General features: G+C 45.1%; 1 protein-coding gene across 1 annotated transcript in view; it reads right to left on the reverse strand.

Moving 5' to 3' along the window:
* Positions 1-1155: 1155 nt before the first annotated feature.
* GALNTL6 (polypeptide N-acetylgalactosaminyltransferase like 6) overlaps positions 1156-23499 on the reverse strand; it is a 1098474-nt gene continuing 1076130 nt past the window's right edge. Inside the window, exons 11-12 of the mRNA XM_060101558.1 lie at positions 18738-18887; positions 1156-1323 (exon numbers count right to left, since the gene is read on the reverse strand). Of these exons, the coding sequence (XP_059957541.1) occupies positions 1156-1323; positions 18738-18887 (318 nt within the window). The remainder of the gene's footprint in view (positions 1324-18737; positions 18888-23499) is intronic.

Here is a 23499-nt window from a genome sequence, read left to right on the forward strand (position 1 = left end):
TTTAGTTTTTTAATCATCCCTGAAATCTTGTCCCATTAATAGAAAATGGGGTCAGAAGCACTTTATTAATGGAAATTCCTTCAATGTGCTTCCAAGGAAAACTAAAGCATCCTTAATACCTACGATATAAAACAAATAAACAAAAAAACCCCAGCCGAGAGCAAAACCCAACCAGTTCTATGTCCCCAGCACTGATCAAGCATAACTGAAGTGTACTAAGCCATTTTCACGTCACTTGGAGTGTAGATTTATTTGGATTTAAGAATCTCCTAAACAAATTACATCAACCTCACTCCATGTCCTTCCTTAATAAAACTATGACTGGACAAACATCAGACTTTTAAAATTCTAAAAATAATAGAAAAGTAAAAATAGATTTCCTAGGGAAATTCCTCTCCTTAAACCTTACATGGTTTTGCTGCTTCTGTGAAATCTTTCTCTTTGGAGTAACTTGGTAGCATAGTTTTTCGTGTTTGTTTTTCAGCTGGATTCATACAAGGGCACTGAATTAGAACTTCAGCTAATTTATGGAGCATGAACTTTTAGGACCAGTAAGTTACCTCTGCTGTAAAAGGAAAATGGCAGACGTCAATGAAGGCGTGGAGACACTCCAAGTCCATTTCGTGATGTAATTTAAGTCTTAGATAGCACACCCTTGTTGCAAAATAAAACAAGAATACAGAATGGTATGAGCTCTCTAGAATCATCTGCAGCACCTTTAACCATTCGAGTCGGAGAATGGCCCGTTCTCAACCTGCGACAGGTTGTCAGAGCGGTCATGCCCTTCCCCTGCACCCCACCCACCCACTTAAGAGGATCCATTCATAGCTACTCACTACTGCAGGATTTGACCTGAGAAATGCTAGGATTCATTAACTCAGCAGTTGTTTGCAAAAGTCCCTAAATCATCTTTGCCCTTGGCCAGCAAGGGGACTGCTCAAGTTCTCAGAAGCAGCTGGTGAGGTTCTTAGCCAAGTTCTTCAGGTGCAGGAAGTTCTTCGGGACAACCTACTTGGACATGGCATTTACATGTCTTTAAACCAGACTTCCTGGATCTAGGAAATGTTATTCCTGACTCCTTTGACCCGGAGACTGGCTAAAATTTAGTTTTTATAACCTGTAGGTAATCACTGTTTCTTCCTTCCTTTTCTCTTTCTAGGAGCTGGCATGGTAGTTAAATTTTTCTAAAACAGTCATATTAATATGTTCAAAAATCCACTGCTGAGTCTCGGAGAGAGGGTCACATCTGGCCATGAAAATCTTCTTCTCTGCTGGGTTGCAATCCATGCAGCTGTTACTCACAGGATGGAATAATGTTCTGTCCTGCAGGGATTGGAAAGAAAAGAAAAGACTGATATCATGCATGGTGAATGTTTGGAGCCCAAAATATAAAGAGGAAGTAAAATAACCCTGCTGGTACTTCAGTATATACCAGAGTGTGAAAAAAATAGACCACCTCCCAAATCAAACAACAGGAGGTGGGGTTGCCACACAGAATGTGGTTTCCTAGGAACCGTTGGTGCAACGTGGGCCCTCCAAGCAGATTCAGCCAGAAACAAAGAATTCATTCATTCATGGATTTTTAAAAAATAGAATCCATTCATTTCCTGCTCTGAGGTAAGCATTTTGTTACACGCTCGGGTTTTGAAGATGAAAAGTACATGAGGTTGCTTGTCAAGTAGCTACTAATCTAGCTGTCTGGGGAGAGGGATGCATACAGAAATGGTAATTTAGTCCGCAGTAGACACCACCACAGCCGCGCACACACACCCAGAGGACCAGAAGAGTCATCATCTTCCCTACCCTTGCACTGGGAAAGGCAAATACCAGAGGACCAGGAACCCAGATGAACTCGGGACTGGGGGTACACAGCGCACAGGCAGAATCTCCAAGCACAGGCTCAAATCTGTTGACTCTTGAGCTTCTGCCTTTTTCCGACCCCTTTATCGGCATCGCTGCTCTCCCTGGGATGCAATTCTCCCTGCCTTTTGTAAAGTGGAGGGAGGCATTGTTAGCTCAGTGTGTGATAAAGAGAACGGCTCTGTGAATGAAGGTGCTAGCGGGGCACAGAGTTTAAGTGGTGAGCAAGCCCATTATGTGACTAGCCTCCATTAACACACACTGCTTTGAATTGTGCAAGCAGGGAGAAGGAAGCCAGTGCTACGAGAAAGGGATCTTGCCTTAACTAGCAATAAATGCTTTTGTCTCTTAGAGTGTCTATGCATTAAAAAAGAAAAGGGCCAATCCCATGTCAAAACATCCCCAGATCACTGCTGAAATTTTAGGAACAAGTTATGTTTTATTATTTAGCTTAGGAAACATTTAGAGGGTCTGCTTATTTTCTTTAACTGAGGACCATTAGACTCAGCTTTTAGGCATCCCATGTCAGCATTTCTGGGTTACACTGGTTGCTAACCAAGATTTAACGTCCTTTCGGACCCGGATGTGTGCATAGTTGGGTGCCCGTGAAGGAAGGAAGAATAAGGAAGGAGGAAGGCGCCCCGAGCCTCGTTTGCATGTTCCCACTTGCAGTGTAAACACAGAGCTACATCTAATACATAGGCTCCCTTCTCTCCTCTGCTCTCGTTCAAGTCTCCCAAGTTCATTGTGGCTTTCACTTCCCTCACCCACGAGAGGGCTCCTGGCTTCTCCTGCCCATTTTCCTCATCCCCTGCTTCACTGGCTGCCATTTGACCCCAGGGCAGCTGGCAGGAGCTCTCCTTTCAGGGGGAGGCAGCTGATTCCGGAGGAGGAGGCTGTGCCCTGAGCTCACCCGCCTCTTCCCTCCTGGGGCTGATGGTGACGCTGAGGTCACAGATCCCATCCCACAGACGCCCCCGCGGTGCCTCCCTAGGCAGCAGCTCCTTGGCCCTCCCACCCCCCTCCTCCCCGGCATCCCTCCCACTCTGTCTCCTGCCCCACTTTCTAGCAATTTAGCTACACAGGCCTAATATATTTCCATCAGCTTTCCAAAGAGCATCCTTAAGCTGTTGCATTCGTGATAATTCTATGTGACTTGCTAAATTCTAAACTTCACTCTGTTCCACATCCAGGTACTTCTTTTTCTTCTTAACTCTCTAGATTTCTTCCTATTGTCACGTTTGTCAGTAGTTCAAGTGGGGACCCCCCATAGACTCGCAGTTTCGCTCCCCAAACACATATTTCTGTAAAAACTAAAAAATGAGGAAAAAAGGAGTAGAACATGTTTTAATTCTCTTCCCTTCTCAGTGTGTGCGCCTCAGCGCGGATGCAAAAGCCAAACCAGATTTTCTGAACATTTTATTTTTCCGAATGTTATTTTCCAAGCCATAAAGTGATCATACTTTTCCAAATCTCCAGCTGAAATACACGCTCCGGAAGATCCAGGTATGCTCGTGGGGACAGTCGGGTGGGAGGACAGGTTCAGCACGATCCTGAACCATCCAGAGAATGTTTCTTCTGTAACTATACTTCATGTTCTCATAAACGTTGAAAAGTAGAATTCCCCACATCTATCTGTGTCTGAGAAGCTTCATCAGTAAAATGAGGGGGTGGATAGCATCCATCTCTGAAGCCTCTCCCAGCCATAAAATTGAATGAACATTTTTTTCCAAAGTTCACTGGTGACGAATGACAGGGCATCAAATAGACATGAGCAACCATATTCTGGGGACTAATAGATGATTGCTCTCTGGTTGTGGACTGAGCTTCCGTGTCTTTGGCATGTCCAACAGGTCCTAAAGGGGAACCTTCTGGAAGCACCTTTAGTGTCCCCAAAACATGCGTTTTCCACTTTGGCCTTGGGAGCTACATACATTGCCATCATTATATTTCTCCTCAGCTCAGCTTCTAGATTGCTAAACGTCGTTACTGATGCTTCTCCTGGCTGGCGCATCGTCGTTGGTGAATGTGGCCTCTTGTCCTACACCAGCCCTTTTAAAATTTTTTTTCTTGGAGTCTAGTTGATTTACAATGTTGTGTTAGTTTCAGGTGTACAGCAAAGTGATTCAGTTATAAATATACACATATCCACTCTTTTTTAGAATCTTTTCCCATATAGGCCATTATAGAGTGTTGAGTAGAGTTCTCTGTGCAATACAAGTAGGTTCTTATTAGTTTTCTATTTTATATATAGTAGTGTGTATACAGTGGAATATTACTCAGCCATAAAAAGGACAAAATAATGCCATTTGCAGCAACATGGATGGACCTAGAGATGATCATACTGATTAAGTCAGACAGAGAAAGATATCATATGATATCGCTTATATGTGGAATCTAAAAAAAGGGTACAAATGAACTTATTTACAAAACAGAAATAGAGTCACAGATGTAGAAAACAAACTTATGGTTACCCAGGGGTAAGGGAGGGGAGGGGTGAACTGGGAGACTGGGATGGACATCTACGCACTGCGACAGCCCTTTTCTCCTTTAGTCTCCTCCGTCATGACAAGATATGCTGGCACAGAACCAAATAGAGTTTTCTCCTCTGGGATAGAGTTCTGAGCCCTCTGGCAAGTCTGTTGTTCCCTAACAACCCTCCTGAAAGGGCACTTTTACCTGGATTCTTCTCTGCTCAGTCCAGAGGGAGGGCAGAGCCTGTGCCCCGGGTGTTCACAAAGTAATGCCGCCAACTGTATCTCCTGCATCCTCCCGCCTTCCCTGACTGCTTCCTCCCTTGTTTTTCTCTGTTTTGTTTTTGCCTAAGAAAGTTAGACATCCTGGAGCAGGAAATGAAAAACTTCAGATTCAGCATTATGGCACAGCCCTTCGTAACCAAACAGGTCAGGCTAAATTCCAATCGGTCCCCAGGGTGAAGTCTGGGTGGGACTTTTCAAGTAGGTCCTGGAGAGGGACACCTCTTCAAAGCAAGCTGGTGTGACACTCCAGGGTATTCACAGGCCAGCAGTAAATTTTATTAGAGTCTGTACTTCTGTAGGGTCCAAAATTTAAAAGAACAGGTATGTTGTAGAAAATATAACCCACTGTGTTCAGGGTAGTAAAAGAATCAAACGTCAAAGATGCAGAAGGCTTCCCTGGTGGCACAGTGGTTGAGAGTCCGCCTGCCGATGCAGGGGACACGGGTTCGTGCCCCAGTCCGGGAAGATCCCACATGCCGTGGAGCGGCTGGGCCCGTGAGCCATGGCCGCTGAGCCTGCGCATCCGGAGCCTGTGCTCCGCAACGGGAGAGGCCACAGCAGTGAGAGGCCCGCGTATCGCAAAAAAAAAGATGCAGAGACAATAAAATAGGTGGGTGAGTTCATAACGTACAAGAAGATGACCCTGAGAATAAACACCCACACGGCGGCACAGTGCAGGGGGCCAGGACTTTATTCCACAGGAAATTTGGTCACATTCCTGTCACACCACTCATCTGTTACATGACCCTGGTTGGTTACTTAATTCTCTGAACCTCAGCTTCCCCACTTGTGAAATATAGATAATAATATCTGCTTCACGAGTTTGCTGTGGATAAAATGAGTTAATATATGTAAAATTGCTGGCACAATGTCCTACATGCAGTAACTAACGAAGTAATAGTTATTCCACGCCTGCTCTCCTGTTAATTTATTTTCAGTCAGGGAGCATCCCCAATTCTAAAAATCAGAACGTACTAACCATCTGGTCTGAGACCAGCTATTCAAGACCAAATTGCATTTTCTGAAATACTGGCGAAATAGAATTTGCAAAAATTGGCACCTGCCTTGACCAGTTATCCGAATGGATACATCAGTACCTCCTGGTTTAAGCAAAAGATTTATGGAACCAAAGTAATTAGTTCAGGAATGAGCTCTTCTGTATAGTGATGGTCCAAGTTTGTACATGTTGCCTGAAATACAGCATGATCCAGGGCATCTGAGTTCAACAAATATTTATTAAGCACTTTTTATTTTCCGATGTGTGTTAGGAAGTAGTCATAGAAAGATAACCTAAGATGCCTCCTCTGGCCCAAGAAGTGGGGGAGACCAATAGGTAAACAAGACATATTTGAAGCAGAAAGTGTCAATGAGATTGTAGCTGCGGGGGAATAGGATGAATAAAGAAGAATGTGTGAACAGAGAGATGTGAACTAACAGGTATATTTATGCATTCAATTTATTCAACAAGAGTCTACAGGGTGCTTACTATCTGTCAGGCACTGTTTTAGGTGGTTGGGATGTATCAATAACCTTAATAATAGAAAAATTCCTGCCCTTCTGGAGCTTACATTTTAGAGATGGGGTTGGGGGTACAGCAGTAGGGCACAGACCATAAACCATGAGTGTAATTGCTTCCATGGCCTCTTCAAAGGTGACACGGAAAAAATCAAAGTAGTCCGGAGAAACTGGAGTGCCAAGGGAAGGGCTGGTGTGCAAACTTAAATAGGGAGGCAAGGGTAAACCTCACTGGGAAGGTGACATTTGAGTAGGTGATGTTTGAAGAAGGTAAGGGAATTGTCCATGCACGTATCTGGAGGAAGAGGTGCCAGGCGGGGCAACAGCCAGTGCAGAGGCCCTAAGCAGGGATGCGGTGTGTGGGCTAGAGAAGCATGAGGAGGCCAAGGTGAGGGAGAGTGGTAGGAGATGAGTCAGAGGTGATGGAGGGCTCCATCCATCATGTGCAGGGGACCAGCAGGTCACTTGGCGTGGCCCAAGCCCAAGGAGCAAGGGGGAAGATTCCAGAGGGTGACAGATGAATTCCACATCATGAAGAGACTGGGGTGCGACGCTAAGGCTTGACTTTTCAGGCAAGCGTGCGGGATGGGGGTTGGAGGATTTAAAACAGTGGAGTTAAGGATCCTTGTCTTGGGTGCCTCATGCTAGTGGCAGAGAGGAGGATGGGGTGGGAGTGGGGGACTTGGGATACAGCCGGAGGCACAGCTGGAGGCTACTGCAGTGGTCCAGATTTGAGCTGAGGTGGAAGCAACAGGAATGGGGACGAGTTGGGGGTGACCTGAGACATGGTTGGAAAGCTTTTTCAGGAGGTGAATGCACAGGGCGTTGTGATTGATGGGATGTGGGGATTAAGGTGGAGGGAGTGGAGGGAGTTGAGGACTAGAGGAAAAGCAGTGTTGAGGTGAGAAATGCGGAGAGGAGCAGGGTTGGGGGCGGGGAGGATGATCTCTGGTTCAGGTATAACGAGTCGTAGGTGTTTATGGGACAGCCAGGTTTAGATGCCCCGAAAGTAGGTGGGTATAGGCTGGACCTCAAGATAGCGTCTCTGTAAAGTGGGGAGAGTTGAGTTACTCCCTCCTGCTGACCGTTCATTTCTGTGTAACTCACATTGACAACAAATGCATTTGTGAGAGACATCGCCTTCATGTCCTTTTGTTTCTAGTATGGATATGAGAGAAGGAAGGCTCGGAATTATGAGACAAGGTTTTAATCCTAGTTTTATCTCTGACAAGAATCTCTGATGGCCCCTTCGTTTGCTGGTGATTTCGGTTTTCCATCTGCAAGACGAATGGAGTGGGAAGAGGAGGGAGGGATGAGATAAGGGACAAAAAGATCCGCCTTCCCACCTCCTAGGGTCGTGGAGAAGAACCAGGTGGATATATGAGTGGCCTTTGAGTTCTGGAAGAAAGACACATCAGGTGGTTTTTTTCCTGCCTATTTTTGCCGTTGGCACCTGGGAGAATGCGAGTAACACCTTGACAGGCATAAAAAGGACAAAGTAGTCTGATTGCCTATCCTTTTCCATTTTGGACAGGTACAGTTCCTCACAGGAGGAGAAAATTGGTCTTCCTGCATCAGTGGATAATTTGGCCAATCAGAAATAATGCTTCTGATGCCCCAACCGACAGAGCCCTCGGTGTGTGCGCTGAGACACCGCAGACCTGCCTTCTGCTCCATTGCTGGTTTTCTGGGCTACAGGCAAGTGATGGGCATGAATATACCCTCAGTTCTCAGAGCGGCCCGGATCATTACAGAATCGGTTGTGATTTGTTAAATCTCTGCTCTTCACACCATTCAAAGACTTCCCAGCCTCTTTGCTAAATTCTTAGCATGGTCCCGAGGTCTTGTATAGGCAGGCCTGCCCCTGGCCTTAGAATTCATCATTTCCCCTCACACGCAGACACTTCAACTGGCTTCTCCGTTCTTCCAAGAAAACCAAGCTCTTCCCTACCCGAGGGCATTTGCACAAGCCGATCCCTGTATCTGGGAATTTTTTTTTTACTTAATTTATATTTTATATTGGGGTATAGTTGATTATGATGTTGTGTTAGTTTCAGGTGTACAGCAAAGTGATTCAGTTTTACGTATATTGGTTTGGCCAAAAAGTTCATTTGCGGGACTTCCCTGGTGGTCTCGTGGGTAAGACCTCGAGGTCCCAATGCAGGGGACCCGGGTTCGATCCCTGGTTGGGGAACTAGAGCCTGCATGCCGCAACTAAGGAGTCTGCATGCTGCAACTAAAGATCCCACATGCTGCAATGAAGACCCAGCACAGCCAAAATAAATAAGTAAGTAAATAAATAAATAAAAATAAACCAAACTCCTGCCAACATTACATAAAAGAAAGTTCATTTGGGCTTCCCTGGTGGCGCAGTGGTTAAGAGTCCGCCTGCCGATGCAGGGGACGCGGGTTTGTGCCCCGGTCTGGGAAGATCCCACATGCCGCAGAGCAGCTGGGCCCGTGAGCCATGGCCGCTGAGCCTGTGTGTCTGGAGCCTGTGCTACGCAATGGGAGAGGCCGCAGCAGTGAGAGGCCCGCGTACCGCAAAAAAAAAAAAAAGAAAAAAAAAAGAAAGTTCATTTGGTTAATGAATACGTTGTTCAATAAAGTTCTTGGGGAAAATGAAAAATGTGTCTTTTTTTTTTTTTTTTCCCTCAACCACTGCGCCACCAGGGAAGCCCGTGTCTTTTATTTTTACTTAAAACTGAATGAACTTTTTGGCCAACCCAATACACATATCCATTCTTATTCGGATTCTTTTCTTCACTTGCCTAAATCCTGCTCATCTTTTAGGTCTCCATTGAAAAGCTACTGGGTCAGAGCAGCCTTGCGTACCTCTCTGACCCGGGTAGAGCCCAGTGTCCCGTTCCCATATTATCCTGTACACTTAATGTATTCGATTTAAAAATCTGTCTGCTTCCCCACTAGACTGAAAACTCCAAGAGTAGAGAAAACCCATCTGTTCCATATCTCGTTTCCATCTGTCCATAGCTGTTCATCTCCCCTCAGTAAACCTGCCAGCAGTCACGTCAACATAATAATAGCTGCTATTTATCCAGTATGTATTTATGTGCCTCGTACTGTTAAATGTTCTACCCAGATTTTCTCATTTTATCTACATCATCCACATAAGCAACCTGAAGAGAGAGTGCATGTGGACAAACAGGAAGCCAGGTTCGTCTGTTTATTTAACAAATGCTAACTCAGCACCTACTACGTGCCAAGCCGTATTTTAGGTACTGAGGATCCTGCGTGAAAGAAAGCAGAGAAAAATCCCTGCTCCTGTGGAATTTACATTCTAATATTTAGCGACAGTTAAATAGCTAAAATAGTATAGGAAGACGACTAGACAGCCTATCGTTTCCTCTATGTAAACTTACTAGGAGAGCTAAAGTCAAATCAGGAGACGTTTGTCGGGCACCTAAGGAGTAATAGCTGACACTCACTGAACTCTTATTAAGTGCCGTGTCCTAGGTGCATTTAGCTTTTATTTCATCATCACAATAATCTTCTAAGGTAGATACTGTGATTATCGCCATTTGATAAACGAGGAAACAGAAGCACAGAGTAAGGAAGTTTCCCATAATTCCAGAGCTAGGACCACCGCGGAGCCAGAACTCAAATCCCAGGTCCCTCAGGGTCCAGCCCCTGTGCTCTCAGCCTCAGCTGTCTCACCCCCGTCTTCTTCTTCTTCTTCTTCTTCTTCTTTTTTTTTAAAAAATATTTTCGCCATGCTGCACAACATGTGAGATCTCAGTTCCCTGACCGGGGATCGAACCTTCACCCCTTGCACTGGAAGCGTGGAGCCTTAACCACTGGACCGCCAGGGAAGGTCCTCACCCCCTTCTTAGCCGAGCCAACTAGCAGTCCTGCTCCAGACCCACACATGCTCAGTAGGGAAGAGCTGTCCTCCTTAGCAAATACTACTTTCAAATGTGTGTAGTTCCGATTAGCAAGATCCTTTAAAGTTTGACAATCTCGATCTTGACAGGCATTCAGTTCAGGAAGTCTTTGTCCATATGTTAGAGCCTGAGATAGATTGTGATGAAATCTTTTTACTAGTGACCAGAGGGTGGCAGCCGTGCAGCCTGTTAGGTAAAATGGAAACCAGCAGGGATATGGCTAAGGTACCCAGATATGGCAAAAGTTAAAAGGACGTGACGACGAAGTGACTTCAGCTGGATTAGACACACAGAAACAGAATGGGAAGGCAACACTGCTGAAAATGTAGCTTCTTTGCAGGGGTGTGTGTACTCCCGTCCTGGGAGTTAACCTCCCTCATCTTTGAATTGTCAAGTTGCACTGAAGATCACAACTTCTCAGGGTACAATGCTCATGTCTCCTATTATTTTCAGAGTATCGGGTATGATGTAGACATTGTGCATCTGGTTTTCAGCAAGATGTTTGAAAATCCCCCTTTGTTTTCCTATGGGTAAGCTGGAGGAATGTGGGCTAGAAGATAATTCACCATTAGGTGAATTTGTATCTGGATGAGTAACTGCACCCGATGGACCAATGTCTCCTCTATCATAGGATGGAGGGCTCGGTTCTGGGCCTTGTTCTTTGGGATCAACAGCTTAGATGAGGGCCTGAGTGCACGCCACTTTGCCCTAACTCGCGGCTGGAGTAAAACTAGTTCACCTGGTAATAGGCTGGATCAAAGAGTCGAAATCCAAGCTGGAGTAAATCTCATGAGGGAGAATTTGGGTTTTTTTTTTTTTTTTTTTTTTTTTGCGATACGCGGGCCTCTCACTGTCGTGGCCTCTCCCGTTGCGGAGCACAAGCTCCGGACGCTCAGGCTCAGCGGCCATGGCTCACGGGCCCAGCCGCTCCGCGGCACATGGGATCCTCCCGGACTGGGGCTCAAACCCATGTCCCCTGCATCGGCAGGTGGACTCTCAACCACTGCGCCACCAGGGAAGCCCATGAGGGAGAATTTAATAGAAACCAATGGATGGCTACCCAAGTATAAAAGGTGAACTGGGGCTTCCCTGGTGGCGCAGTGGTTGACACTCTGCCTGCCGATGCAGAGAACGCGGGTTCGTGCCCCGGTCCGGGAAGATCCCACATGCCGCGGAGCGGCTGGGCCCGTGAGCCATGGCCGCTGAGCCTGCGCGTCCGGAGCTTGTGCTCCGCAACGGGAGAGGCCACGACAGTGAGAGGCCCGCGTATCGCAAAAAAAAAAAAAAAAAAAAAAAAAAAAAGGGTGAACTGTACCAGTAGAAGACTTACAGAGACGTATCTGTGTAGCAAAGCAGGAGTGGTTTTTTTTTAATACTGAAAGCTCATTAAGAGGCCAAGTATATGAAGTTAAGGCAGAGAATCAATCAACTCAAGCTAATTCAACAGGCACATACTGCCCATAACAAAGGGGTGCTAGAAACTCAGTCTATTCTTTGGTTAAACACACCTAGAATACTGTGTTCCCTTTTGGGCATCACGCCACCCCCTAGGACCATCTGGAGTGTGTTAAGAATCTGTGTCCAGGAGGCTGAGGTAGGTCCCAATGAAGTTACCTGAAGAGCAGTGGTAGGAAATTGGGCCACGTAATTGGAAGTAAGGAGTAAAGATCAGACGAGCATTGTTCAAGGATCTGGAATCTGTGTTGACCAAAATGAATGAAACTTAATCTGTGTGGTACCCAAAGTCTTAGAGCTTTCTAATACTTGGGACTGTCCAGAAATGAAGGGGCTGATCAGGGATAGCGTGACTGTCTCAGTATGACCACAAGTCCAGGATTTTGTAGTGGGGCTTCATTTATCAGAACCAGCGTCGAATTTCACGCCTTTTGATTAAACTCTGTTTCCTCATGTTAGGTCCTAAATCAATACCAAACTGGAATGATTTAAAAATAACAACCTTGTGGCCATCCATCTGGCATCTTCGTGGACCAGCAGGATTTTATGAGCTGAGAAGCTAAAGCCCTGGCACGTAACATAAGGTACCATAAATAGTCAGATGTGGGCACATGCCAAGAATTCCACCCATTCACTTTTTAAAGTACTGTGACTGTTTCACTGTTATCAGTTTAGCCTGACAGGTGTCTTTTTATCTGTATTTTCCTGTTTGATATTTTTTTAAGCCCTTTCTTATGGAAGTTAAACTATAAGGACACCCTGAGAGCAACTCAGAAAAGTGATGTAAACCTTTCGCTTTTGGACTTTGGGGAGGCTGTGAACGTGGTTCTGAGACCAAAAGATGTGCTAAGTTTTGTCCAGCATGGCTTGGGGTTCCTGGAGGGGATCGCATCAGTAATTGAGCCCATTTAATGAATACTTATTTACGAATGTCTACGTGGTAGATATTAGGCAAGCCATACAGAAATACAAGAAAAAGTTCCTGCCCTCAGATAATTAACATCTATAAGGGGAGACTAACCATGCATAATACAATGTTCTAAGTACAAAGGAGGGAACCAAATGGTATAGGAATACAAGCAGAGGGGCAATTCCAACTGCAGTAGGAGGTAAGAGTAGGGTGAGGAAAGTAGGTAAAAACTGGAACTAGAAAAGTGATTCTCCATCTGGCTGCCCGTCAGAACCTTTCAGGAGCTTCTAAAAAATACCAATACCCAGGCTTCTCTTTCTAGAGCATCAATCTATCCTTATGCCAACAGCACACTACACTAATAATTGCATTTTTGTGATGTTTGGGTACCTGGCACTTTTATAGTGTTTGATACTTGTTCTTTTTCTTCTTCAACTTTTTCTTGGCTTTTCTTGGCCCTTTCATTTCCATGTAAATTTCAGAATCAGCTCATCAATTTCCACAAACAAACCTGCTGGGATTTGATTGGTTTTGCATGAAATGTAAACACCTGCTTGAGAACAGATATCTTCACAATATTGTCTTCTTATCCTTGAACATGCTAGCTTTCCTTTGTTTTTGTAAAAGTTCCTCTTAGTCATGTTTCGTAGTTTTCTGTATAAAGGCCTTGTGCATCTGTTGTGACAGTTATTCCTAATTATTTGATACTTTTTATGGTGATCAAATGGAATAAATTTAGAATTTCATCTTCCAGTTTTTTGTTGCTGGCAAACAGACACTTGATTGTCTTATATTTACCTTCTATCCAGGACTATGCTGAATGTACTCACGAACTTTAATAGTTTAGATGTATAACCTTTGGATTTTTTTATGTACACAACTATGTCGTCTGTGAGTAGACTGTTTTATTTCTTCTTTTCTGTTTCTTATACCTTTTAATTTCTTTATCTTGCCTGATGGCTCTGGGAAGGCCCCCCTGTGCAATGTTGAATAGAAGTGACGGTAGCAGACATTATATTTTATTCCCAGTCTCCAGAGGGAAGTTGAAACATTTCACCACTAAGACTGATGTTATGGGGTTTTGGTTATTATTAGGTTAAGTTTGTCTATCAGTTTACTTTCTGTATGGCTAAGACTTATTAGTCAGAGGGTTAAAAACTTGAGGATTCATAAATAGACCATGCATATAAGGCCCCTCGACTTATGACAAGGGTGCCACTTCTCTGCAGTGGGAAGAATGATTTTTTTAAGTAAATGATGATTGATCAATCGAATACAAATATGAAACAAACAGCCCCATTTTACATTGTAAACAAAAACTATTCCAGGGAATATATACCACAATGCAGAAGATTAAACAACAAAGCTTCCAAAGATGACTTAGAATACTACCTTCTTGACTTTGGTGTGGGCAAAGATTTCCTAAACAGGACACAGAAAACACTAATCAGAAAGAACAGCTCTTCATCAAGGAGAGAGAAAAGGCCAGAAACTGACTGGAGTAAGATATTTACAAGTAACCAATGAAGCACTGTACCTAGATATACCAAAAACTCTTCAAAATCTGTAAAAGAAAAAAAAAGAAAAGAAAAGAAAAGAAAAAGTCAGACAACCCATGTTAAAACACGGTCAACAGACTTGAACAGGTCCTTCTCAAAGAAGATCTCCAAAAAGGCTAACAGACATGTGATCTCACTCTACAACCACAGAACGGAAAAAGGAAAAGAAACAGAAACCAACGTGCCAGGTGTTGGTGTAGATGGGAAGGTCTGGGTTCTCAGGCAGCTTCTGCCCACAGTTCTTCAGGCCCCAGGATTTCAGTGCCTGCTGACCTGACCTCCTGAAGCTGGCCCCTGTATCTTGCTCTAGGGCTTCTGTTCTCTGGGCTCTAGAACAGCTCCGTCTGTAAGAGCAGCCGCCTAGAGGTGTCAGGACTAAACACCTCCCAGGAGCAGCCATAAGCCAAGACTGACTGTGGTAGTGTTTAAATATCCCAACCCCCTTCCCGTCGGTATGTGTTGTAGACCATTGCAGAGGGGTCGGTGGGCTTGGTGTCCCCTTGCCCATGGTGGTACTTGCTTTATCACAGACCCGGTATTTGTTCCCTTCCCTGTTTCACTTCCCTACTCTCTGCCACGATTTTGGAAGGGTGCGGGCATCTCCTAAATAAACCACTCGCACTCAAATTCTCACTTCAGGGTCTACATCTGGGGAAACCCCAATGAAGATATATATTATACTCCCATAAAAATGTTTCCTGGGCTTCCCTGGTGGCGCAGTGGTTGAGAGTCCGCCTGCCGATGCAGGGGACGCGGGTTCGTGCCCCGATCCCGGAGGATCCCGCATGCCGCGGAGCGGCTGGGCCCGCGAGCCGTGGCCGCGGAGCCTGTGTGTCCGGAGCCTGTGCTCCGCAACGGGAGAGGCCACAGCAGTGAGAGGCCCGCGTACAGCAAAAAAAAAAAAAAAAAAAAAATGTTTCCTTACTAGAAAAGGACATGGGAGATAGCTCTTGATCTGGGGGGGATACCAGTAGTTAATATTTATTAGCATAGATTGCTATACAGCAGGATATAGCTCACCACTATTCTCAGTGTAAAAAGTGTACTTGTCACCCACATGGATGGATATTCGATCATATGGTCAGAAACCTTGCTGGAAGTGTTCCACGGTTTATCTCACTGAATTACTGTCTCTGTTTTCTTGACGTGGAAGTTGAAAATCACACACGTGAAATAATTCACTCAAGATCACATTACAGTTGCAGGATGAATTAGAATGTCTTGGGCCAGACAAGCCACCGTGACCTTGACCAGATTGTGACGAGGCAGATGAGAATTTGGGAGAAGGCACTTCACCTTCTCGGTGGGAAACCGAGTAACGTATAAACCAGAGGGATGCAGTGACCAGCTCCTCTGGGCACCCCTCTGACTTCAGGATGGAAGGTGGGTTGGGGGTGGGGGGAGGGCGGAGGCAGGGTGGCCCTTTAAGGGAGGCTTTGCGGTAATCCGGGCCTGAGACTGGGCAGGGCTGCCGTCGGGGCTGCGGCCACAGGGACGGCCAGGAGAGGGAGGGGTTCGCACGTCTTAGAGACCAACTAGGTGCAGGGGGTTAAGGAAGCAGCGGGACAGTTTCTTGTTTCAGATGTCGCTTTGAGCGTCGGCTGGGGATTTGAATATTTTTACTGAGGTCTCTTCTGCGAATCATTGTTCTTGTAGCCGGGGTCCCCCTGGTGGCGAAAGAAACCGAAAATGGGATTTCTCACCCTGGGTACCCGCTGCGAGGGGAGATGGCTGGGCACGACCCTAGGATAGGGATTCCTTCCTTTTCTCGTGGTGGCAAAGAGCCACATAGAAAAATAACTGAGAGCCAGGGGGCGGAGGGTCAGGGAGGGTGGTCCACTTCTAAGCTGGGTAAGTTTCTGGGGCTGTAATACACAGTGTGGGGACTACAGTGAATAAGTTTGTATCGTATACTTGAAAGCTGCTAAGAGAGTAGATCTTAACAGTTCTCCTCACGCACACGCACACACACACACACCCAGAACTCTGTACAGTGATGCATTTGTTAGCTATACCTGTTGTGGTGATCATTTCTCAGTTCACAGGTATATCAAATCGTTACGTTGTATACCTTAAACTTACACAATGTTGTGTGTCAATTATATCTCAGTAAAGCTGGGGGGAAAGGGGAAAATCTTCCTAAAAAAAAAAAAAGGTCAACAAGATCTGAGAGCTGATGGGTGCTAAGAGGTCAGGAAACGGGGCCAACAGCGCCCTTCCCCACTCAGGCAGGTCGCCGGCAGCCACTACTTAATCCAGGAAATCTCTATGCGCCTGTGAGAAGCGCTTGTCTGGTCTTGGTGATGCAGAATCCAACAGGCATCAGGACTTCCCCCGGTGAATATTGATCGGATTGCTTAAGGATGCAGGAAAGAGGAGAAACTTCAAGGCCAGATGCACCTGAGCTTGAATGCTGGCTTGGCCCCAGATCTGTTTCTTCCTCTGTGGAGCGTACGTAACAGGCCCAGGTGGTGGTGAGGTGTGTAAGGCACCAGCTCTGCACGTCCTCACTAGCTGGAGGACAAGGAGGACAGAGCCTACGAGATGCCCCACGGGGGTCCTTTAGGCAGTTAGCAGAGTCTCAGGGATCCACGTGGATTCATCAGTGTGCTGATACACAGGGGGACCCCAAAGCCGACTCCAAAGATTGCTAAGCTGTCCAAAGCCCCCAGGGCCAAGCAATGCCTCCAAACAGACAAGGCAGCACGCACCAGAGGGACTTCTCGCTCTGTGCCTCAGGAAGAGCCCTTGGAATAGACAAGGGACCTTCTCAAACAGGTACATTTGAACAGGCCTGAATCATCACCTCAGATGAGCTATTTCAGAAACTTTCCATTTTAGGCCTTGAGCATGTTCCCAATGATGTATAAATTGTGCTTGCTGTATAACTACCCGGTGAGTGTAACCAGAGTCACATGAGGCCTGGTCTGAGGAAAGAGCCCAACACAGTTGTGCCTGGCAGATCCCTGTACTTTTTTGGCTTAACTGGGCATTATGGCATGTTTTGTCTCTCGTGCTGTAAGCAGTGATGAGAAACAGTCCGCTCCATGGGGACCAACAGCACACGAGGCAAATGGCAGATCAGGTATTTTATCCATGTGCCCTGAAAGTAACTTCCTAATATAACCATCAAAACAAAACAAAACAAAACACTTTTTTTTTTTTGCGGTACGCAGGCCCTCACTGTTGTGGCCTCTCCCGCTGCGGAACACAGGCTCCGGACGTGCAGGCTCAGCGGCCATGGCTCACGGGCCCAGCCGCTCCGCACATGTGGGATCTTCCTGGACCGGGGCACGAACCCGTGTCCCCTGCATCGGCAGGCGGACTCTCAACCACTGCGCCACCAGGGAAGCCCCAAAAGACTTCTTTATTTCACCTCGCACGGACTGTATTATATTGAATAGCAAAAGGGTTTGACAAGATTAATCATTTCTGATATATCTCACAAGGAAAACAGGGAGGTTTTCCTCTTGTCTGATTTCCCCTCATCACCCTGTATCATACTGATGCCATCTTCTTATTAGCTCTTTTGATTTTAAATTATTTTTTAAGAGGATATAACAACTGGTGTTTTGTACTTTTTCCACAACCTGCCATATGTTGGCAGGGGTGGGTGGCAGTGTGTGGAATAAACTTGTACAAATGAGCCTGCCTTTGAGTATAATTTTCGGTGCCCACCTCTAAGAGGTAGATGCCAGAAAGCTTACTAAGTGAGGGAACAGGTGTCAAAACCAGTGGTCCCCAGATTGATTCTCTGCAGACCCTCCCCTTCAGCTCTCTGGGATTTCAGGGGATACTGACTTTCCCTCAGCCAAGGCTGGCCAACACTCCTGATTCAAGTGGTGGGTGGGACATTTTCCTGACACTCTGGGGTGAGGCTGAATCATTCTAGAGTGTGAAAAGGCAAACAGAGGGCATCTTCCACCTGGCCGGGGAGGCCCCTAGCAAGTCTACAAACTTGAGGGGCAGAATGGAACTTATGAGTTCTTGCTAATTGACAGCCGAGTCCTGCCTTAGAAACCAAAGAAGCTGAGAAAAAAATTGTATTCTAAAAAGCTATCAAAAGATAACTTAATGAAAATACTTAAAAATATTTAATTGCTCTATTCTTTACTTAAATGCTCAACTCAATAAAATATGATTTTATATTTAGTTTTGAACTATTTTTTCTAGCAATAAATGTTACCCTTCTAATTTTTTAAACTTTTAAATTCCCCAAATAAGTTCTCCTTTGCTATACTTGGGCAGGATTTTGGCCAGATTAAAACTGGGTCTTTCTATATGAAGGTTGCAACAATTAGATCTACATGAATATATTAGTATTTGTGTAAATGTCTTAACCCAAAGAGCTCCCAAGCGAATGAGCCTGAGATGAATAATAAGTAAAGAGATGTGTTAATCTGTGTGTGTGTGAATTGGTGTCGTGAAAAACTCTACATGTGCACATTTGTTTGCAAGGCATATGGCCCCTGCGTTTGGGAGCCATCTGGGTTGAGACCAGGCGCTTCCCGTGTAGGGCTAGTGTCCTGGCTCAAAGCCATGTGAAGTCGTAACTGACTGTTCTGGGTGTGCACATGGCCAGCAAAGCCAAAGCAATGCCCCTTCCTACACACTCTTGTCTTTCCCCTCATCTTTGCTGTGGTCTCCAAATGCATGAACCAAATGGCCAGGTAACAGTTTAAATCAAAACAATGTGTTAAAACCAAAAACCTTTGCGTTAGAAAACCTTAAGCGGGGCAGTTGGAGAGCTCGCTGCCCTCAGCGAGCTGGCCCTTACCTTTCGATGTCCCCAGAGCTGGTTCCCCTTCAGGCCGTGGCAGTCATACAGAGTGACCGGGCTGCTATGGGAGATGGCGTCGAAGCAGAATTTTCGGGTGTGCAGGGGCTCACCAGGACGAATATCTTCTCTCCAACCAAAGGTGAAGAGCTAGCAAAGCAACAATAGCAGAAAAGCTACAGTGAGTTGAATTTGGAGAGATTCGAAAGCAGGGGGAGGTATGTCTTTTAGCTGCAAAGAACTCCTGCTTCGTGATTTACAAGAAAAGAACTATGTCTCGGCATAACAGGGGCCCTGAAACAGGCATGGATGCTAATGCTCTGTAGCAACACCAGAAGCACTTTTGGCCCAGCCTGGCCAAAATAGCAAATGAAGTGTTTCCGGTTAGATAGACAGAGAGAGAGAGACAGACAGACAGACAGAGGGAGACAGAGGGACAGAAAGAGGGGAGAAACTTTTTAATGACGCTCTTTACCTTCTTCATGTAGATAAAAAAAATTAGTGGGTTGAATGTTACACAGTCAGCCTAAATGAGCAGATTAACCGAGAAAAGACCAGGAGTAGGGTTGAACTGGATGGATGCCAGCAACTTGAAAATTTTGATTTAAGTGAAAGCTAAGCTTGATGAAGTAAAGAATAGGCAAATTGATTTCCTGGATTTGGTAAGAGTAATCCTGCCGGGCAGTGTAGAAAGTTCTGGACTGTGACTCCCAGTAAGAGATACAGCTTGCAAACACACATAGATCCCCTTTCCCCCAACTGAAAATGGAAATTTCATGAAATATTTGTCCTCAATGCATTTAATAGGCTCTGAGATTCCATCCAAACTTTTCCTGTCTTAGTCTATTCTATTCCATCCATCCATTCTATTTTATTTATTTTTAATTTAATTAATACGTTTATTTTTGGCTGCGTTGGGTCTTTGTTGCTGTGCGCCGGCTTTCTCTATTTGCGGCGAGCGGAGGGGGGGCTAACTCTTCGTTGTGGTGTGCAGGCTTCTCATTGCAGTGGCTTCTGATTGCAGCGGCTTCTCTTGTTGTGGAGCGTGGGCTGTAGGTGCGCGGGCTTCAGTAGTTGTGGCACATGGGCTCAGGAGTTGTGGCTCGCGGGCTCTAGAGTGCAGGCTCAGTAGTTGTGGCACACGGGCTTAGTTGCTCCGTGGCATGTGGGATCTTCCTGGACCAGGGATCGAACCCACCTCCCCTGCATTGGCAGGCGGATTCTTAACCACTGCGCCACCAGGGAAGTCCCTATTATTTTAAAAATGTGACTTATGGATGCACTAAATTGATTTTACAATGTATTAAATCGAAAAAACAACACTTCTGTAAGGAAAGGGTATTTTTTGGAGTTTGAGCTGGATAACGATTTGAGGGGTTCAGTATGAGAAATCCTTAAGTAAGTGGGAAAATGGACTAGATCAGCCCTAGGATTTCTTCCAATTCTAACATCTCAGTGTCTGTGGACGTAAAAACAAGCACAGTGCTGAGCTATAAGCAGACAATACACTCGGCTCTGTCAAGCTGCAGATTACCGCAATTTTGGGGTCCTACCCGGGTAAGAAAATGCAGAGAATCTGGCAAAATTCCAAGGATGGCTAACAAAAACAGTTAAATGGTGGGGAAACTGCAGAAAACTTGAAAAAGCTGGGTTAAGTGGTCTGAAGAAAATCGGAAAGAACTGATCTAAATCAAACATGTGAAGCCTACTGTCTGAGTTGTGGCAAGAGATTGCATTCTGTTTCCCTGGGAGACACGACAAAATAGGATGTTTTAAATAGAGGAAGGTGTTTCAGGTCAGGCATTTGCGATAGATTCATGAAGAGGAATTGTGTGGTCTCTTTCCCTAGATTCCTTGTTGTCGTTTTAATATGATTGTGGACTGAGGCATTTTTATCTTTTTTTTTTTTTTTTTTTTTTTTTTTGCAGTACGCGGGCCTCTCACTGTTGTGGCCTCTCCCGCTGTGGAGCACAGGCTCCGGACGCGCAGGCTCAGCGGCCATGGCTCACGGGCCCAGCCGCTCCGCGGCATGTGGGATCTTCCCGGGCCGGGGCACGAACCCATGTCCCCTGCATCGGCAGGCGGACTCTCAACCACTGTGCCACCAGGGAAGCCCCCGAGGCATTTTTAGATTCATTCAGACCCTATGCAGGGCAGTCATTTCTCAAGGAAAAGTGTCTGTTCAGCTATTTCTGGTTTTGATCACTCCCTTCAAATCGGGCCCTACCGCTCCCTTGGCTTTTGAGATACTGTGCTCCTGTGTCATCCGAGAACTCTGTCCTGCCCATGTCCCGTTTCTATCTATCCCTTCAATGTAGGTCCAGCTCAGGGCTCTTCAGATCCCAGCCTTGCACCTTCCCTGGTTGGTCTCACACATGCTCAGTTTAACTCTCGCTGGCACGTGGATAACTCATCATCTGTGTTATGTCCAACCCCGTGTAGGATTTCCCTCCTTCGTGTCCTGTGGACATCTCAACGTCACCACATCCTGAGTTCCATTGGTTTCCTTCCCTTCTAAACCTGTTTCTGCTCCTGTGTTTTGTTGTAGTTGGTCACATCATCAGCTTCTCAACCTGGGAGTCCCTTGTCTTTATGTCCCTGGCCTCCCTCATCACTTTCATCTATTCCATCACCAAGTCTCTCCACTTTCGTCTTCTAAGTATTACAGGAAGTGGTCCCTTCCCCTCTGTCTCCACCACCTTTGCTCTCAACGTTTCTTGTCTGGACTCTTGAAATGACCTTCTAACTGCTTTCTTTCCCATCTTCCTCTTCTGGTTCCTTCATATCTGTTTTCTATTAAATTGAAGTATAGCTGATTTACAACTTTGTGTTAGTTTCAGGTGTACAGCATGGTGATTCATTTATACATATATATCTATTCTTTTTCAGATTCTTTCCCCTTATAGGTTATTATAAAGTATTGAGTATAGTTCCCCGTTGGTTAGCTATTTTATATATAGTAGTATGTATATGTTAATTCCAAACTCCTAATTTATCCCTCCCCTGCCTTTCCCCTTTGGTACCATAAGTTTGTTTTCTATGTCTGTGGGTCTATCTCTGTACCTAAGTTCATTTGTATCATTTTTTTAGATTCCACATATGAGTGATATCATATGATATTTGTCTTTCTCTGTCTGGCTTACTTCACTTAGTATGATCATCTCCAGGTCCATTCATGTTGCTGCAAATGGCATTATTTCATTCTTTTTTATGGCTGAGTAATATTTCATTGTATATGTGTACCACATCTTGTTTATCCATTCCTCTGTCAATGGACACTTAGGTTGCTTCCATGTCTTGGCTATTGTAAATACTTCTGCAGTGAACATTGGGGTGCATGTATCTTCTCGAATTAGAGTTTAAAATACCCATGTGACCATGTTACCTCTTAACCCGAAATATCACCATATTTTCACAAAACCCTTAGAGAATGAAGTTCAGACTCTTTAACACATAAAGAAATTTCCACGATCTGCACTTTGCCATGTTTTCCAGCTGCATCCCTTTCCCTTTAGTTTATGTTCTATCAACAATAAAAGATTTATAAGTTGCTAAGAGAGTAGATCTTAAAGTTCTCATCCCAGGAAAAAAATTCTGTATGTTTGGTGACGAATGTTAACTAGACTTACTGGGGTGGTCATCTCACAATAGATATAAATATCAATATGTTGTATTACTGAAACGAATATAAAACTGTATGTGAATTATACCTCAGTTTAAAAAAACTGTAGTTCCTTGCACTAATCAGGTGGTATGTATTTCCCCTTCGGTGGCTTTGTTCACAGGAGCCCCTCTGGTTGGAGGGCCCACATTCACTGGCCAACCTAGTTACTGCTCAGCAGTCCTTTAAGGTTAAGTTCAGGTGTCCACTCGCTAAGAAGGCTTCTCTTTGAACCCCTCCCTCCTCCCTCCCATCCCCCACCTTATTTCTCATGATTGTCCGATTATGTTTCTGTATCCCTCACTAGACTGTGAGACTCGTAATGGCAGGAACCACATCTTCTTCATCTTTGTGTTTCCAGCACCCAGAACAATTCATGACATTTAGTTAATGTCCAATAAAATTTCTATTGAATAAATAAAAACTCACACTCATTATATTAACAGAAATGGCATTGGGATGACTGTCAAGAGGAACTAATAATTAGTCTTTTCAGGTTCTCAAATGAATTTGTGTTGTTTGTGTCTAATTACAACAATAATTAATTTTTTTGAGCTTTCCATTTCAGTGATTCTAGGCTCGGTTACCTATTATTAGAATAAAAATTTCCTGGCCTGTATGCCTGTCATTGCTTAAATCTTTATCTTATTTAAATATCACAACCCCTTGGTACCATAAGCAGTGCAACCCGCGCAGGAACCGGTGGCCTTGATGGTTTATCGATTTTCTGCTTTGTCTCTTTTCCTCTTTTGGGTTTTTATACACGTAGAAGCCAGAGCTGAAAGGCTCTGTCATCATCACCCAGCTGGGGACAATTGGCCTGCAAGGACTGGCCACCGGCACACTTCAGGAGTCCAGGCTTGTGTACGCCTCTGTAGACAGTCTTTTCTTACTTTTTCCTTTCTTTCTTTTTCCTTTCTTTACTTTTTATTAAATAGATCAGTCAAGTCCAAAAGAATACCTGCGTGAAAGCAAACGGGCACATTGGTCTCCCAGCTGATTTATTCATCTGCCGTCACAATTACATCTCAGGGCACCCTCGGGTGACTTTTAGTGCTTGTTTCCAGGCTTGTTATTAGGGTGCAGTAATCATTCTCAGCT

This window comes from Mesoplodon densirostris, chromosome 6, assembly GCF_025265405.1.
Source record: "Mesoplodon densirostris isolate mMesDen1 chromosome 6, mMesDen1 primary haplotype, whole genome shotgun sequence".
Classification (NCBI taxonomy): Eukaryota; Metazoa; Chordata; class Mammalia; order Artiodactyla; family Ziphiidae; genus Mesoplodon; species Mesoplodon densirostris.